This window comes from Lissotriton helveticus, chromosome 8, assembly GCF_964261635.1.
Source record: "Lissotriton helveticus chromosome 8, aLisHel1.1, whole genome shotgun sequence".
NCBI lineage: Eukaryota > Metazoa > Chordata > Amphibia > Caudata > Salamandridae > Lissotriton > Lissotriton helveticus.
Window position 1 is genome coordinate 103,765,802 of NC_136069.1, and position 18,911 is coordinate 103,784,712.

Here is an 18,911-nt window from a genome sequence, read left to right on the forward strand (position 1 = left end):
TCAGTCTATCACCACCCCTGGGACTTTGAGCTACGTGGTCCAAACCAAAATATTGCAGTTGATTACGATCTCTATTATGGTTTTCTGCAAAATGGTGCACAACAGGGTATGCCTGATAATTTTTGTCAATGGCCCGCATATGTTCTAGCACCCGCATTTTTACTGGGTTAACGGTACTCCCGATGTAACGGAGACCGCACGGGCACAACAAACAATATACCACGAAGGGTGTTGAGCAGGTGATAAACTTCATTATCTTTTTGTTGTTAATTCCTGCATCCGGTATTTCATATGTTAACACCCTCCTACTGTTAGCGCAGGCCTTGCATTTACTGCATGGAAAAAAGCCCATCATCTGTTTGAGCCCGCTACGTTTTCCAGGCAGTTTATCAAGGTGACTTTTGACCAAGATGTCACGCAGAGATCTCGCTCTTTTAAAGGTAACCAATGGTTGAGGTGGAACATCCATACCAATCATTGTATCTGTAAGGAGGATGGGCCAGTTTTTACGTAGCATTTTCTGGAGATAACTTGCCTCAGCTGAGTAGGGAGTTACCAGCCGGAACTTACCCACCTCATCTGTGGCCCTCTTGCTGCCAGTGAGCAGCTGCTTTCTATCTATACCTCTCACTTTGTTTAGTGTAGTGTCAAGGGTAGCTGGATCATATCCCCTGACTCTAAACCTGGCAATGCTTGCAGCAGCAGCAGCTTTGTCAAATTCCTTTACCGTTGAACAGTTTCTTCTCAGCCTAAGCAATTCCCCATAGGGAATGCTTTGGATGAGTTTGGGTGGATGGCTGCTGCTGGCAAAGAGTATCGAGTTGCCCGCTGTTGCTTTACGGAACAAGGTGGTTTGTAAAGTCTTCTCCTCAACATAGATCCTCAGGTCCAGGTAGTCCACTGCCACTGGACTAACTGTGCCCGAGAATCTAAGATTGACTTGATTGTTGTTGAGGAGATCGATATATCGATTGGCTGACTCTGCATTTCCCTGCCAAATAATGAATAAATCGTCGATATATCGATACCATTTGATGACCCGTCCTGAATTGAACTCATCATGGTAGGTTCTGGGCACCCGCTCCTCCCACCAACCAACGAACAAGTTCGCATAGCTGGGGGCAAAGCAGGTGCCCATCGCCGTCCCAGTGAGTTGCCTGTAATGTTGATCTTCAAATAGAAAGATATTGCGTGTAAGGCAAAACTCGATATACTCAATGAGCATGGTGGTGTGTGCTGAGTACCTCAATTGGCGTCTTTCTAAAAAAGACATTACTGCTGTTATACCATCCTCGTGCCTTCTGCACGTATACAGACTGGCAATGTCTAAAACCATTAGTTGGTAGCTAGGGTCCCATTCAATGTTTTCTATTTTGTTCAGAAAGTCTTGGGTGTCCCTGATATAAGAGTCAAGTTGAAGTACCCATACAGATAAAAAGTGGTCAATGAACGTAGACAAATGTTCGGTTAATCCATTCATAGAAGAAACAATAGGCCTGCCAGGCGGATGTTTATCATCCTTATGTAGTTTGGGTATATGATAGAAAGTTGGTGTGACAGGATTCGAACTTCGTAAAAACAAATGTTCTTCCCGACCTAGCATGTTTTTGTTGTACCACTTGGCGATTAGATTGTCATATTCCAAGATGCTGGTCTGATACTCCTTGGCTGTAACCTTCAAGTTATGTTATGTTATGTTAATTGGCTCTTCTATAGCGCAACGGCTACTCACAATGGAGTGTCCCGGCGCTTTGGCGAAGAGGACCTTTAATGGAAAGGAAACATAACTGAAAATAAAAGACAACACGATTCCTAAATAAAAAGCCATGTTTTTAATGCCTTTCTAAAAGACAACAGACTAGGGGCCTGTCTAAGAGCAATTGGAAGTTCATTCCAAGCACGTGGGGCCAGGTAATGAAACGAACGCCCCCCTTGTCTGGCTCGTTTGATGGATGGAACGCGCATTGTAGACAAGGAGGCGGAGCGAAGAGCTCTGCTCGGTTGGTACAAAGCAAGGCGCTTTCTAATATACCTAGGGCCCAAATCATGGAGGGCCTTATAGGTAAGCGTCAGGCTTTTAAACAGCACCCTTTTGGCTATAGGAAGCCAATGCAATTCCTTCAGCAGATTGGAAGCACTAGCTCGTCTAGGTAGACCATAAATGGCCCGAGCAGCTGAGTTTTGCACGACCTGAAGTCTTCTTACAAGATACTTAGGAAGACCTAAATAAAGGACATTAACATAGTCCAGGCGCGACCCTACCAATGCCTGGACAATAACCCTTCGATGATTCACAGAAACCAAAGGGAGGAATTTCCTAAGCATCCGTAGGATACCAAAGCACTTCCCTGCAAGACAGGCTATTTGAGGTCCAAAAGTCAACTCGTTGTCAACAATAATACCAAGGTTTTTAGCCTTGGTACTGGCATTGGCAGGGGGAAAAAGATCCTGAGGCCACCAGTTCTTCCAGTTTGGTTCGGAGACACACCCGAAAAAGAGCAGCTCCGATTTATCGGAGTTGCATTTCAGGCCATGCCTCCTGAACCAATCAAAGACTGCCTCTAAGCAGCCTCTGATGCGGGTCCCATCAAACACCTCGTTCTTATTCTGAATGAACAAGAGCTGGGTGTCATCAGCATAAGACACGATCTGGGCGCCAAACAACTCCGCAACCTCTGCAAGGGGGGCCATAAAGATGTTAAAAAGCAGGGGGCTAAGAATAGACCCCTGAGGGACCCCCACTTCCAGGGCTGACATAGCTGCGGAGTGAGGTGGCGCCCAGATCGTTTGTCGACGGTTGGCTAGAAATGATTTAAGCCATTTCCACACCGTCCCCCTTAGACCACAATCCCAGAGTCGAATTAGGAGAGTGTCATGGGGAACGGTGTCGAACGCCGCCGACAAGTCTAACATAACCAACATGGCCTTTCCTCCTGAGTCTAAAACCTCCCTAATGGCAGTGGTGACTTCCAGTAATGTGGTCTCGGTGCTATAATTCGCACGAAACCCAGATTGAGTACTGTGCAATAAGTTGTTAATCTCGATAAAATCGGAGATGGATCGATGCACATGTCTTTCCGCCACCTTTGCCAAAGCAGGGAGTAGGGAAATAGGCCTATAGTTGGCATGTATGATGGGATCCAAAGTTGGTTTTTTTATTAAAGGAATAATACAGGCGCTCTTCCAGGCCTGTGGCACAATGCCGGCGGACAATGAGGAATTTAGAATGGAATTAATGGGACTATTTAGCACAGAGGCTATTTTGTTAAGACACGAGACCGGGCAAGGATCAAGGGGAGAGCCCGATTTCAAGCTTGTCAAATGATCCAGTGAAGCAGTAAGGCTTAGCTGCGGAAATTCCCAAAGAGTGGGAATAGCAAGAGAGATAGCATCAGGATCCACAGCCCGAGGCTGAATGGAATGAGTGGCAAGGTCGGCTTGAATAGTGGTTATTTTCTCAACAAAATAACGTGCAAGTTCATTCAGCCAAGATTCTGAATGACACTGCACATACGTGGCTAAGGATGGGGAAGTGAAGTCTCTAACAATTTTAAAAATTTCCTTACAGGAATTATCCGATTCATCTATCCGCCGTTCAAGAAAGGATTTTTTTTCACTCCAGATCATCCTATGATAGGATTTGGTCAGATCTTTAAATTTTTCTCTCTCACGAGGGTTATAGTCTTTCCTCCAAGTTCTTTCGGCTCTCTTGCAATTTTGACGTAATTCTCTAAGCTTAGATGAGAACCAAGGAGCAGAAGAACGTTTCATTCCAGGTTTGACAACTTTCTCAGGCACGAGATCCGCCAGTATGGCCGTGAGCCACTCCGTATAACGGGGTAGGTCAACTTCCACCTCACCGGACAAAGTGCAGGGTGAACGAGCCAAGACCTGGAGTAACGTGTCACTAGATAGCAGATGAAAAGGCTTAAACAAACGTTTGGCAGAACTAACGGGGTTCAATCTGGCAGAAGAGACACTTGAAAGACTAAAAGTGATTAAGGAATGGTCTGACCATAATACGGGTTGGGGGGCGAGTACATTAATCGAAACAGTGGAAAATACTTGGTCCAAAGTATGACCCTTATTGTGAGTAGGATCATGAATGAAAGGAGTAAGTCCTAATGTAGCCGTAACCTCCAGAAGTTTCATCGTGTCGGGGTTTACAGCCTCATCCATATGTATATTCAAATCACCCAAAAATAAACAATGTTTAGATTTGAGACATGGGACTGAAAGAGCAACCTGTAGCTCGTCCAGAAAAGAACCTAATGGACCAGGGGCACGATATACCAAAATGCCAGTACAAGCATAATGAGGAGACAAATGGAGAGTGAAACCCAGCGCCTCGGTGTTCTGGATGTTATCTACCGTAAAAGTGGTGCAGTGCAGCTTATTGTTAACAATAATTGCTACACCGCCCCCACGCCCAGATGTTCTATCTCTCCTAAAGATGGAATAATTAGGTGGGATGGCGTTGGCTAAGTCTGGGGCCGAGGTATCACTCAACCATGTCTCCGTGAGAAAAAGACAAGATATGTCGGAGTTATCAAGTAAATTCCATATATCTAAGGCATGACAGCCTAATGAACGTGTATTAAGGAGTAAACAAGTAATAGTAGTTTCCGAGGAAATATGTTTTGGTCTATTACATGAAGGGGCTCGCCAACCACAAACCTGACACCCTTTCCTTAAGGTTCGATGTCCCGGAAAAACCGAGTGGCAGCGCCCTAGCGGCGGACGGAGATCAGAAAGAGTCTCAGAAGAATAAAAATAGCACATTATAAGACTTTAAGAAACGTACAGTACCAGCTACTTAAAAAGAGCCTGCCAGCCGTCCTGCACCGTCCGCTGCCGGAACGCTGACGGGCGCAGACGGGCAGGACTCTGGCACGACTCAGGCGCAGGGAAGGCGCCACCTTGCGCGTCACCGCTGCGCGTTGAATAGGGTGGAGCTTTAAGTAGGCCGGCGGAAGTAGAGCAACCCAGGCGCCACGACCCGCACCAAGATGGCGGCGTCAGGCTTCGCAGGCTACACCAACATGGCGCTCCCTCACCACCCCAGAACCGGGCCCACCAAACGGCGGTGCAAAATAATGTTTTAAATGCAGGTGAGGGGCCAGAACAAGCGCTAAGGCAGATGGATAGTATTTGTAGTAAAATCACAAATTATACACACAAAAAATGAAACGTTATGTTACATTTAAAAAAATAAGCGCGTTAGCGCAAAATCGCGCAGCCCTTTATCACAGCGTCTACCTCCTACCCTTGCAGGCACCAATTTGCCAAGAAGGATCGTCCGAAGGTTCCGCCTTAAGTAGGCCGGCGGAAGTAGAGCAACCCAGGCGCCACGACCCGCACCAAGATGGCGGCGTCAGGCTTCGCAGGCTACACCAACATGGCGCTCCCTCACCACCCCAGAACCGGGCCCACCAAACGGCGGTGCAAAATAATGTTTTAAATGCAGGTGAGGGGCCAGAACAAGCGCTAAGGCAGATGGATAGTATTTGTAGTAAAATCACAAATTATACACACAAAAAATGAAACGTTATGTTACATTTAAAAAAATAAGCGCGTTAGCGCAAAATCGCGCAGCCCTTTATCACAGCGTCTACCTCCTACCCTTGCAGGCACCAATTTGCCAAGAAGGATCGTCCGAAGGTTCCGCCTTAAGTAGGCCGGCGGAAGTAGAGCAACCCAGGCGCCACGACCCGCACCACGATGGCGGCGTCAGGCTTCGCAGGCTACACCAACATGGCGCTCCCTCACCACCCCAGAACCGGGCCCACCAAACGGCGGTGCAAAATAATGTTTTAAATGCAGGTGAGGGGCCAGAACAAGCGCTAAGGCAGATGGATAGTATTTGTAGTAAAATCACAAATTATACACACAAAAAATGAAACGTTATGTTACATTTAAAAAAATAAGCGCGTTAGCGCAAAATCTGTGAGGATTAACAGTCTGTATTCAGTTGACGAAGTGCTTCCTCACAGTATGCTTCCCTTGTTTGTAATACTACATTACCCCCCTTATCTGAGGGTTTGATGATAATTTTGTGGTCTTGTAATAGTTGCTGTAATGCTTGTTTCTCCATTTGTGTTAGATTATCCGAGCGTAGATGATGTTTGGGTCTCCTTCTGAACTTAAGGAGGTCATTAATCATCGCATCTGAAAAAATGTCAATAGCATCAGGTGGCATCTGTGGATTGAACAGGGACTTGGGTTTAAACGGACTCTCTTCTCAGTCCTGTTCCACTCCTGTGTTTGCCGCTCTTATTGGAAAATCTTGAATGTCATGTTCTGGTTCACTACCAGTTTCAGATCTTAAGTCTTCCAGGCATTCTATTGCAGGCAGATCTTTCCCAGTAAGGGCGTCGGTAGCAGTCATCCGCGTAATGTTTCCCTTACGTTTTTTTTAAATGTGATCTGGTTTTGAAGTATTTATGGAGCTTAAGCTTCCGCACGAAACTGAATAGGTCAATGCGTGCTTGTGTGTACTCCAATTGGTTACTTGGGCAGAATGTGAGTCCCATTGTGAGTATCTTATGCTCTACTTCAGTAAGGGTCCTTTCCGTGAGATTGACTACTGTCAAATTCGACGTCATTATTGCCTGTTCATATTCTTCTTGCGATTCGTCCAGCTGCGTGTTCGGCCTCTTCCTCTGCCTGCCTCCCCCACCTCTGCGGGTTTTTCTGCTCTTCCTTCCGGAGGTTTGTTTTTGCCTCCCCGGAGCCACGACTGTCGTATAACCTTGAATTCGTCGTGAAAAGGAGTAGTTGTTGTGTTGCCTTCAGTTCTTGTACTTGACCCTTCATCTCCCGACTCATTCTCGGTGACTTCTGATTCAGAGGTTTCTACTCTGGTGGTCGTTTGTTTGGAGCGTTGATATACTTCCTTTCTGGGTCCATCAAACTTGCGAGCGAAGGTAAGGACTCTTCCCTGCAAATAGTCATTTTCGTCACGTGCAAATTTTTCTTGTTTTCGTGACTTGATCTTTTGTTCATATTTAGTTAGTCGCAATTTCATTTGGCCCATCATATCTTCTAGGGTTTTCTTGTCTAGATCTTCCTTAGACAAGTCTGCTTCCAGCTCCTTAATTTCCTGAAGGGCTTTGTCCCTATCACTCCACGCATACTTCACCAGTATGTCGAGTGTTCCTCTGCAGTATTGAGCATATATATATTCATCAACGCACTTTCACCAGTCGTTGCTCCACTCGTTACGGGTGCTTCCTCGGCGCGTGGCGAGACGCGCAGTTACACTCCCAACCCTGGTCTGTGATTCCAACACACCAATATACTCGAGTGCACGCAAAAAGCCATCCGTAGGGGTTTAAAGTAAATTTGATTTATTTATTTCGCGCTTCTGCAGCCAGTTTGACAAACGCGTTTCAGCGTTTCCGCCTTCGTCAGTGAATCAAATTTACTTTAAACCCCTTCGGAAGGCTTTTTGCGTGCACTCTAGTATATTAGTGTGTTGGAATCACAGACCAGAGTTGGGAATATATATATATATATATATATATATATATATATATATATATATACACATATATATATATATATATATACACATATATATATATATATATATATATATACACATATATATATTCATTCATTCATTCTGCAAAGGCCTAAACGCGGACTGTTTAAAATAGCGTGTCTGCATGTGTATATATATATATATATATATATATATATATATATATTTTACTCGTGTCCTAAGTTAGCTAACCCACGCCATGCTGTCTTTTATCAATGTCATTTCAAATATTGCAGTAATGTAATATGTGGGGAAATGAGCAGTGCATGGTGAAGTTAGTTACCTTAGGGCATGAGTTATAGTTCTTGAACTAAAACAGCTGAATTGCAAATATTCTTTTTTTTAAGTTTAACACGTTACTTTGTCATTGAAACTTTCACCTAACCATAACATAACTTTACTGTTTTTTTCCTGTGAATGTAATTTTTTTATAAACGTAATATATTTTATTACTATATGTAAAGCCAGCCCCATACAGCCTGGCCTGGAGCCAAGCCCTTCGTCCACCCCTTGCGGTCATTCAAACTCTTGCCACGCATGTCCATCTGCCATGTGCAGTGTGGAGTTGTCTGCATGCAGGGCTTCACCTGTAGCCAGGATCTGCATCCAACACATTGGCACAGCTACCCTCCCCAAGCCACTTACAGCCCGGGGACCTTATTCCCTAACACTTTTTTTTTTTTCATAAGTCACTTGAGGCCCTTGGGAACCTGTGCCCTGGGCTTTTGTTTAAATTAAGGGTGAAGGGGCAAACTGCCCCACTTTCCCAGTCAATAGTGACTCCAGGGACCCCATCATCTGAGGCTGCAATTAGCTTAAAGGGGATGCTGCTTGCATGCTCCCTCCACGAGCCTTAATATGGCCCGGAGACCATATCCCCCGGGGTCTAATTCCTTACTAAACTAGGTGGTGCCACACAGCCACTTCCCCATCCCCTTTGTTTCCCCTGGGACCTCATCCTTTGGGGCCTGTGTTTCTTTTAGGCGGTGCCCTGGTGCCGTCCCGGGAGACCCACCAAACCACAGGTTGGGGATTGCATGGGGATCCCCAGGGCCTCTACTGCAGGCACAATGCGGGAGCCGGCATTGTGCCCGCCCATTGTGAGCAGCTGTTTTTTGCTTGCTTCCGCCGGAGAGGAGCAATGTGCAAGGCATGTCCACAACCCCCTCCCCTCTCAGCCCTCGCTTAACGGATCACCCCAAAATGTTCCATGCACAAACTATGCAAAAATGAAAAATGGTTTTGGAAAGTTTTGCTGAGATTTGTCAAACAGCGCCAAAGTTATTAGGAAAACAAACTAGGCATTTCCTATGGAAATGCAGACCTGACTGTAACTCCACTAGCAACCGGCAGTGGGTATTGCTTTTACAGTGTGTGTGTGTGTGTGTGTTTGTGTGTGTGTTTATATATATATATATATATATATATATATATATATATATATATATATATGAGGTACGTGGTGCTCCCGCGTCGAAGTAATCAGCAACAGCAGTCACTGTCGAACAGAAAAACAGGAGCAGCGAGACCCAGACAAGGTGCAAATATTTTTATTTAGTGCTAGCCCAGCACCAGTCCGCCATGACGCGTTTCGGCTAAAGATAGCCTTGATCACATGACAAGCGTCAAGAGGGCTGATCACCTATTTAAAGTGCAAAGTACCATCACGTGCAATGGAAACAAAGAAAATACTGTAATAGTTTCCAATACGATTGAATTGTTGCATAACGACATGAATGTCCGAATTACACATGTATATCAAAAAACTTATTGCAAGTGATGAATGATATCTAATATACATGGTCATCATTCATCTAAAATACCAACTAGATAATTCTAGCATCTATTTACAAGAGTCTACATGGCAACGGCTATATCAAACTTTTAAAATGATATAAAAGCTAAAAGCCAATAAATAGTCATATATATGTCTAAAATATAACCATTAAAATCACCAAAACTCTGTACAAAACAAAATAGAAATTAAGGTTCCGTTTGTCATGAACTCCTAATTTTGTGCAATAGTGCCCAAGTGGGCTGGTAATCTTGCAAGCCTGTATTAGGTACTATACATGTGCAAAATACGCAATTTATTTAAAACACAGTGATGGTATATAGTGCTCCCACAGTTAGTGTTGAATTGATTGGTGAATTAAAATAAAGGTCATGGAGATGAACAGGGGAATATATACACACACACACACACACACACACAGATTTGTAGATATCCACTGGAAAAAAAGCAAAGGTTACATGGACGTTATAGTTAAGTTCAGATTTTACACACACAAAACCATAGAAATTCAGCAGTTCTAGTTATCTCAAGTAACTATAACTCGTACCATAAGGTACTATAACTTGGGCCTCCACCATGCACAATGTTCCCATCAGTAAACTCGCTGCAAACGTTGCAGTTATATTTTCAATTATGTCATAGAAGATGTCATGACTGACTGCTGTATGTGGGGTGCTTAGTAGTGCATGGCGAGGGCACTTTAATTGCATTACTCTAGAGGCTAGTGCTCATCCTCATGTGGCTCCTGATCTATTGAAAAAGCATATTTATGAGTGGCCTGCATCACGCAGACTTGCACCATGGCACCCCAAAAATATCTGGCACATAAACTTCATATAGTACTCCATTCCCGCAGCAGTGTGCAGAAACCACTTTTGGAATTCAAATAGGATCTTAAACACTACTGCTATAAATATGCCTCCTAGTATAATACCCACATCTAAGCGTTTGGAAAAGTCTATTACCCCCTTTTCCTTTTATCTACTCCGCATTTTCTTTTCCATCTTTCGCTGTGCAATCCTCTGTAAATGTAAATTGTACTCATACGTACTCTGAAAACTGGCTATCGTTTGAAGAATACTCCGTTTTACAAAATGTGTAACAGCCTGATGTTCTTGTAGAGCACTCTGATGTTCTTACTCTGAGGTGGGTGGGGGGGGGGGGGGGGGGGGGAAGTTGCTACAACCCTTATTTAGCTTGCAGTACATAGTTGAAAGGGCACCCTGCAACATGGCTAGGTAAAAAACATTGGCAATAACTCCAACGAATGCAAGACCGATTGAATTTCCAATGCTATAGGTCTCGCACTTGTTAAAGTTAGAGCTGTTGGTGTTGAAAATGACATGTTTTTTACTTTTGCCTTTTTATACCATTAGCACTATACAAATATAATAACTACACTACAAATAAAAAATAGTAAAACATTTTTTATTTTCAATGCCAACAGCTCTAACTTTAACTAACGCGAGACCTATTGCATTGCAAATGCTTGTTTCGGTTTTGTTACAATAGTCCTGCCAAATGCTTGTCCCCTCACTTCCTTTCTATCTGTCTTTGTGCTGCTGATGAAACTACAACTCATTTACGGGACTTCCTGTCATTGACAAACGTGACACTTTGGCCGAAGGTTTTTACTCTGTCGCAGTGTTCAAAGCTTTGGTTGAAGTCAGAATTTCTAGCTTACCATAACTTTTCCTGGACTTTCCGTGCACCATATTCTTATCTCTCACACTTGCCACACACCTGTAGAAGTGCATGTGGCCAACAAAATCCCCTTACGCTGCTATGTAATATTAGCCTAGTTTTCACCCTAAACCCTTGAACCAGCTTCATGTGCTTACCGCGCAAAAATGGGTATGCACCTGGCGCCACTCCTACTAAACTGCACTAAAGAAGCCACTATACCTTTGCGACACACTGTCTGCTAAATATCTGGCTCCAACAGCATTGCTTGCGCTCCACAAGATACCGCAGGATCCTGCACCTTCCAAGGCTGATTTGCACTCTTGCCATAGAGCTAGATTAAAAACAGCCTCTGTCAGCACTTGAAATTGGTTTATTTTACCTAAGCACACTAACACCACAAGGTCATCAGGAAATTCCACTGACCACCTGTTAGATGGAATTCCACGACATCGCTGAGCTGGGTCACTCAGCAGGCAAACCAGTCTTCAAGAGAAGAACTCAAAGTTCTCGATATTCCAGTTCTCAGTCATTTTCAGAAGACCATTCCTCTCTGTTGATGTCAATTTGCTATACGATTGGTAATGTTTAGGTGTACCGTGGTTCTTTAAAGGGCTGCATGTTGCTAATTCTGCCTTGGGGCTACTTTAGTATGTCAGTCGCCACATATTTTCAATACTAAAAATAATAAAATATATATATACAATGTCTTTCAATCAGTCCTCTGCAACCATTACTCTCTTCCATTGTAATTCACATATTGCTTCCGCCCTCCATGGCACGCAGCAAGGGAAAATAGATCAGCCCACTTCAGCCATAAGTTCTTCACTGTGAGCGACATTTTACTTGTGCACATCCACCTAAAAGTAGTCGCTTCACTTCCAAGGCTGGTGGGGTTCTCTCTGCTTTCACTTCTGGTTTCAGTTTTTGTTCTTTTCATGCAGTGTTGTGATGGGTCATTTTTACTCAACTTTTTTGCAAACACATGCATTCCACCTTTTGAATGCAGCATTTTACCTTTTTTTTTTTTTACTTTTGATGCGTATTTCATATTTTTACAATGAAATGCAATTGCAGGTTTTCCAAGGCCACAATTATTGGCTTTCTCAATGCTTCTATAATTTGAGAAGTCAAGCAGAAAGACTGGTTGGCTCCCTGAAAATCTCCTTCATTTCTATTGCCTGCTATTGTGTCTCTAGTAATGAGAACTACTGTTATGTAATCAATAAAGCACCACTTAAAATGTACTAATCCAATCGTAACAATTTATCTCAACTGCTGCAAGGCCACTTTGCTTTCATTCTGCTTCTGTCCCATCTCTTCTGCAGCACCAGAATAGTTTCACCCCATCTGGGCTGTGCCAAGCTTCCAGTGACTGATTTGGCAGCTGTCTAATCTTTCACTGCTCATTAGGTGTGCAACAAATCCTCACTCCCATTCTTTGCACTATGTTGTAGGTCCAGCTCGCTGGAACAAGTTTACAGGCGGCTGCTCAGTCCTTAAATGTACAGGTAAGGATTGTTTTCCCGCCCTCATCTTTCAGTCCACACCACACCATCCCATTCCATGTGGCCTGGTACCAGGCTGAAGCTTGCAGCTTTATCATGCGTACGTACCATTAGTCAACCGTAAGCGGCTACCTTTCATCATCCTGATGGCTATGAACAATCCGAAGACTTGCAGCAATGCAGGATTGTTTCTTCATTTAAACCATGCATGTTGATGCATCTGTTGCCAACCTTGGCACTGTATTCCAATAGGATTCTCTTGCTCACTTAAGGTAGTAACGTGTGAAGTCGTGATTTTGCAGGTTTTAAGACGTCTAAAAAGACACAAATGTTTTCCTTTTGAAGAATGGTCTGTAGCATTGCGACAGCAAAGCATTTTGATTTAATTAATGAAGACTCATTTTATTAAAGTTAATATCGGTAGGATTCAAAACTCAGTTTTTGTCCTTAGTCTAGAAATGGGTCGTAGGGAATGCACGCACAATGACACCCTATTCTCAGGTGGGTCATGGGGTCCAAATGAAAAGTGGCCAGTCTAATTTTGCATCCTTCTTTCATAATACACAACAAAGGACTTGTGCAAATGAAGCTTGGATTGTGTATTATGTTGTTATGTACCTGGAACAACAATAATGTTTACATTTGAAGGGTACTTGCATTTTAAATGTGTTTCCATGTGAGTATTATTGGAAGAAGGCCTCACTGTTAAAATACAGTATAGTTGACAACTGACTTGTAACCCGCGGACACTATTAGATGCTACTTAGTAGTGAGAAACACCTAAGTAGGCCCTAACTATTTTCTGAGGAACAGAAGAAAGCGGAATGACGTGAATATCACTGCTGTAAGTGGCATTTGCATTCTAGTTGCCTGCACAAATGAAGCAAGGCTTGGTGTAGTTTGAATGCAGTGTTGGGACACTAAGGCCAGATCTAAATACTCATAGTTGTGGAATCTCATTTAGGTCTATGGCCCTGTTCATGCAGCAGTAAGCACCATATGCCTCCTCCCAGAGTACTTAAAAATCTAGAATTGAGGTGCAGTCCTCAGTGACACAGACTTTTGAGGAAACTAATCTAGAATTGGGGGTGAAATTCTCTATTACGACAGGCAAGGGACTTTAAAGATTCTGTGTGAAAAGTTATGTTTGTAGAATAATTGTAGTGTTTCCCAAGCGGTGGATCTATATTTGGTGTGGGTCATGAAAATCCAAGTAATAAATAGATACCTCTAAATTCTGAATTCATCTTGTCACATTGGCTACGCTTCAAAGCCAGATGTCAAATGTCAGGCTATGTCTTCTGACAAATTGCTTATTTTTTAACATAGGGAATGTGACTTTGCAGTCAGAGAAAGTAGTACATTATGTGTCAATCGTGCTGGACTACAGGGAGTGTGAAAGGAAAAGCTGAAATGTCATTTTTTTGAAACACACAAAATCTAAATACCTGTAAATGTACTGTAAACATTTAGCAGTTGGGAAAGCAAAATGGAAGCTTATTTTTTCTAATTTGTGAAATGTGACGGAAACAATTTTTTTGATAGAATCTGAACAAATTAAGACACGATATACATATGATAAATGTTCGCTTAAACCAGATTGCCACAAATTTGAGTGCAATATAGTTTTATTAGTAGAACTATGTCTGTGGCAATTTCAGTGGAACATGTGTTGTCTGAAAATGGCAGTGTGCTACCATGCGATGCTATAGTTGACTTAAAAAATCGCCCGCCTCCTGTCAATTAAAGCTAGGTGCTTCGCGAAGGTTTCCCATCCTAAAGATTTCGTCATAGTCCTGGATTAGTGCATGGTCGTTTGTCTTGTGTGACATTGAGGGTGGAGAGGATTCATGTTTCTTGTTTTGCATTAGTCTGTATGTTTTTAACCAATGATATCTAACACACTGTCTCCATACCCTATATTATTTTATGTTAAGGTTGTTTAAGCACTAGTTGTCCTTATTTAATTTCTATTTATAAACTTACACGGGTGCTAAATGGCGAACACCAAGCACAAATTGTGACTTGCTTCGAGGAAATAGTTTTACACATTTTAACCAGTGAATCACCCACTACAATGTGTAAATAACAACACTTGATGTAGATGATGAAGAGGTTGAATCGTTTAGTCTGTGATGGAGCACAGTTGTGCATTCCACGAACCCTGTGAATCTCGTATGCCCTATACACAAGGCTTGTTGAGACGGAAAAAGGATTGGGAGACGCATTAGATTCATGACAAAGCTAGCTACAGTAACTTCCCATTCTAGGAGACATGGCTGAAAATTGCATTGGTTGCCATGGCAAATCCTCATCCCTGAGAGGGATGTTGGCAAACAGGCTGTATCTCCAGAGCAGAATGTTTACTGTCCCGCGCTGTAATTATCTTTGAATGACTGGCAGAACTAATAAGAACTTTATGTTAATTAGCCCGTGCTACAGTCCCCAGAACAGGTGGTGGCAAATATGCAAATCAATGCAGAATTTAAATGCTGCATAAGTAGTTCTAATTACCATAAAGGGCTTGCCTTCCATGCGTGCTTTTACCTCCACTCTGCAGTATTTTTTGTCATTGCATAGTTTGTCATTGCAATTTATTTAAGACCTGCTGAGTTAGTTTTTTAAAAATGTTCTGACATTATTAATTGGTATACATGAAGATTGTTAGACCAACAGGACGCTCAGTTTCATAAATTCGTCCTGCAGTTCCACAGATGGTGCAGGGTAGGCAAATAGATTTTTCAATTTGCCGTGCTCCTCTTCAGCCTCACCAGCACCCCTCAGGTGTTCACAAAAGTGATGGCAGTGGTTACCACCCATCTTTGAAGCTTAGTTATTCCATATTTCTCATCCCTCGGCAACTTACATTGGGCTCTGGAACAAATTTGTGTTTGGTATGGAGTCTGCATCACAGACTTCTTACTGGCCAAACAGGTGGGTGTTTTATTATTTGTTTGGTCTTTGACCCAGCAAGGTCTTGCAGTGGGCACTGTTAAAAGGTAATTTGTCGTTTTTTGCAGAATTTCTGCGTTTTGTGGACCTACCATCCTTGTTTAAATTGCCTGTTGTGATGCGATTTATGAAAGGATTAACACACATTCCCTCCCAAACAGTTTGTGGTGTTATAGTGGTATTTAATTTGGTCTAGACACTCATCATGTGCACCCTTTTCGAGCAAATGCACAGCAGCTCTTTGAGTCTGTTCAAACTGTCTTTTTCTTTGCGATAACATCTGCTCAGACTCTCTTTCTGCAGTCGCCCTATACTATCTTTTTCCTCAAATAAAATGGCTTTGTGTGCCTGGCCAACCTTCGTACTGTAAGTTGTGACTCTTGACCAGCTCTTTGTGGGATATCCTAGGCTAAAGAAAAGCCAGGCGAAACAGAAAAGGACTCCGTTGAGGTGGATAGTCTCTACATTAATATCTGCTATGCAGTGTCCAAAAGCAGCCTTCGTAGAGCCCATTCCGCTAAGGCTGCCACAACTGTGTTGGCACCTAGAGCACCTTTCTTGGACATCTGCCAGGCCACGATGTGGACGTCCGTGTACGCGTTCACAAAGCACTACTCCCTTGAGAAGCCAAGTCTGACAGGAAGGACATCTCGCTCCCTCAGCCACGCAACTTTGTTTCTGAGCCCACTCCGCAGACCCTCCACCTTAGGTAGCATTGCTTTGATTTCTATTCTAAAAGTGAGGAATCTGCGGTTAAAAGTATCCATAAGAATAACAAGTTAGTTACCTTCTGTAACACTCTTTCCCGCAGCTACACCTAGCTGTGCACAAGGAATCTGCGGTTAGAGGAGTATCCGCCATAAAGAGTGTTACCGAAGATGAGGAAGTTGTACTTCTCAGTGGTTTTGACTGATAGGATACAAGGGAAATAGATCTAAAGTTATAAGGGTCAGAAGAGTGCAAGGTGGTTTTATTTCAATTTATCTTTTTAAATAAAGGTTTTAGAACTGCTGTTTTTCCAGGCATGAGGAACTAGGCCGGTACTCAAAGAACAGTTTTTGATCTGGAGAAAGTGTTGAACTTTGTGGTACACCTGCAAGTTTCTGCTTAAAATTTGGAAGGGATAACATCTAATGGTGACCTGGAGGGTCGAGTGTGAGAGGTTATTTCAGTGTGATGTGGTCCTTCTGGAGGAAGGATGCCTTAGTTTTGTTAATTTTATGTGAAGGGACAAGGGAATCAATGGAAAATGCCTTATGAGGCACTTCAGTGCAAACCTTCTCCTAAGAATTTAGTTGCCTCGCATAATTTGGAGGCGACCAAGTTGCCATTTTGCATTATAATAGGATTTTGAAGCTGTTTCATGATAGAATAAAGTTATACAGGCAGATTATGTGCATTCTGCAACGTGGATGAAAAGTAAGCTTTCTTTGACACCTTTAGTTTAGAATAAAATTATTTTGCCTTAGAGGATTATAGAGGCTTGGACCCTGATGAATAGTCCCAATTCCAAATGCTTTCTAGCTGGCAAAAGCTCATGCATTCGTTTTACAAGTTCTGCAGAGAACTAGAGACTAGTCTTCCTTTTCAGCAGGATGGTTTTTTGGAAGGTGAGGGGGGGGGGGGCAATGTAGATGATGATTTGTTCCCACCTTGAAAGTACTTGATGTTAAACATACAGCATGGTTGATGGCAGGCAGGTTGTCTTAGTTATGACGGCCGCATCTCTTCGTGAGCTAATGAACCTCTGTAGGGTTGAACTGATAGACCCATGTGAGTGTCTCTGGACACTTAGCAAATCTCCCCACACTATGGCGCTGAAAAAGATGAACGTGCCAGAGATTGAAATCCCCTTCCTGCTGGAGGCACCTGTGAGTTTTTAGGATAATGAAAACTCAGCCTCACACCGCTGTTCATAAAAATGTAACTTAGCCCCTGAGCACCCTTCTGAAACAGGTTAAAAATAAAAGTTCAAGCCACAAAGAAACTAGTAAAAATTATATGGCCGAGCTTTGTGTCAGTAATCCTCAGTCTGCACATTTGATGTTCTTTTGTTTCAGTTGCTTTAATACTAGACCAGGAAGGTGCTCTACTCCGAGTTCCACCGAATAGAGCGAATGTCATTGTCTTAGATGACTGTAAGTACCTGTGTCACAGTATGTATTCTGGATGTCTGCAGAGGAAGAACTGAATTTAAAGTTCAAGGAAGTAGTGTGTGTAATATCCCTGCTTCATTCAGAGGCCAAGACCTGATCTGTTGCTACCTAAAAGGAGAACATTGACCTGCTGAAATTCTTAAGATTCCGACTTAAGGCAGGGGTGTCCTAAGCAGGTTGTAGGGGAAGATGTGTGCATGGTTGTTTCATTAGTATTGAGGAGGCCCATGAGTCATTGATTATTTGGGTTAACTGCTGATTGTGAACCAAGTCCTTATTTGGGAGGTGTGAGAGCCATGATTGGACTTGTTAAGTTAGTACTGCAAGTGTGGTCACCTACAAGAGAACCTAGGATTTATTCCTTGGTTCAACCCAACCCATCACCAAAGCATGCTGACCTGTTAGCTGGTGCTGGGGACCTTTACAACCATATGTGGCTAAAAGAATGTAATTGGTAACCAGGAAATGGTTGTGCTACCAGGTACATTCATACTCCCTTGAATTATTTGCTTCCACCTGTGTATGGGCAGCAAATGTGATCTCCACTCGTGAAGGGTTGACAGCATGAACAGGGTACCTTACTCCCTCACTTCTCAGCAAGAATGTTGTGTGGGTCTCAAGGGATGGTAGTCCAATACGAGCAGACGCTGCTTAGCTGTGCACTTGATAACTGTTGCTCAGGCAGAAGGCATAAGAGAGATGCTGCTGTAGTGTAGCTCCTACTAATCGGTAGGATCTGCGCATTGTTTGGTCAACATAAATCAGGGGTTCGGTGTCGAGACTGATTCCGGACACCCCCGCAGGATATGTTGGCTTATAGACCAGCTAGCTCACAGGGCCATCATAAGTCTCCCTAACCTACCAGGGAGCGAATTGTTTCTGGAAACTACTGAACATGACAACCCTGGCCCCTCAGGGATCGTGGAAACAGTACACAACTTTTTGCTCAATCACTTGTGCTTACTTATTCTCAGAGAAATATACAGAGAATACGCACTGGTACGTTTCCAATAATATATCTTGAATTCATGTCATTCTTGCATAACATGTGTGCTACAATGATTAGGAGACAGAAGCAGATAAACGTGATTACAAGCACCAAAAGCGTAAACAGTATGTAGAGTTCTATCATGGTGCTGAAACAATGTATATATGCAGGCATGAAAAAGAAGGCAGTAATCGGGCGTACTCCTATGATGCGAACCCTACTCTAAGTGTATCTAGTGTGTGGAGGTGTAAACCTAAGAATTTTTAAAAAGCTTACGGGTTAT

General features: G+C 43.1%; 1 protein-coding gene across 6 annotated transcripts in view; it reads left to right on the top strand.

The window, feature by feature from the left end:
• POU2F1 (POU class 2 homeobox 1) overlaps window positions 1–18,911 on the top strand; it is a 615,583-nt gene that overhangs the window by 286,938 nt on the left and 309,734 nt on the right. For 3 of the 6 annotated variants that reach the window (XM_078656693.1, XM_078656695.1, XM_078656694.1), the window contains exon 6: window positions 12,482–12,535. The exons of the other annotated variants lie outside the window; for them this stretch is intronic. In XM_078656693.1, coding sequence (XP_078512819.1) covers window positions 12,482–12,535 — 54 coding nt within the window. The remainder of the gene's footprint in view (window positions 1–12,481; window positions 12,536–18,911) is intronic. 6 annotated transcript variants of the gene reach the window in all.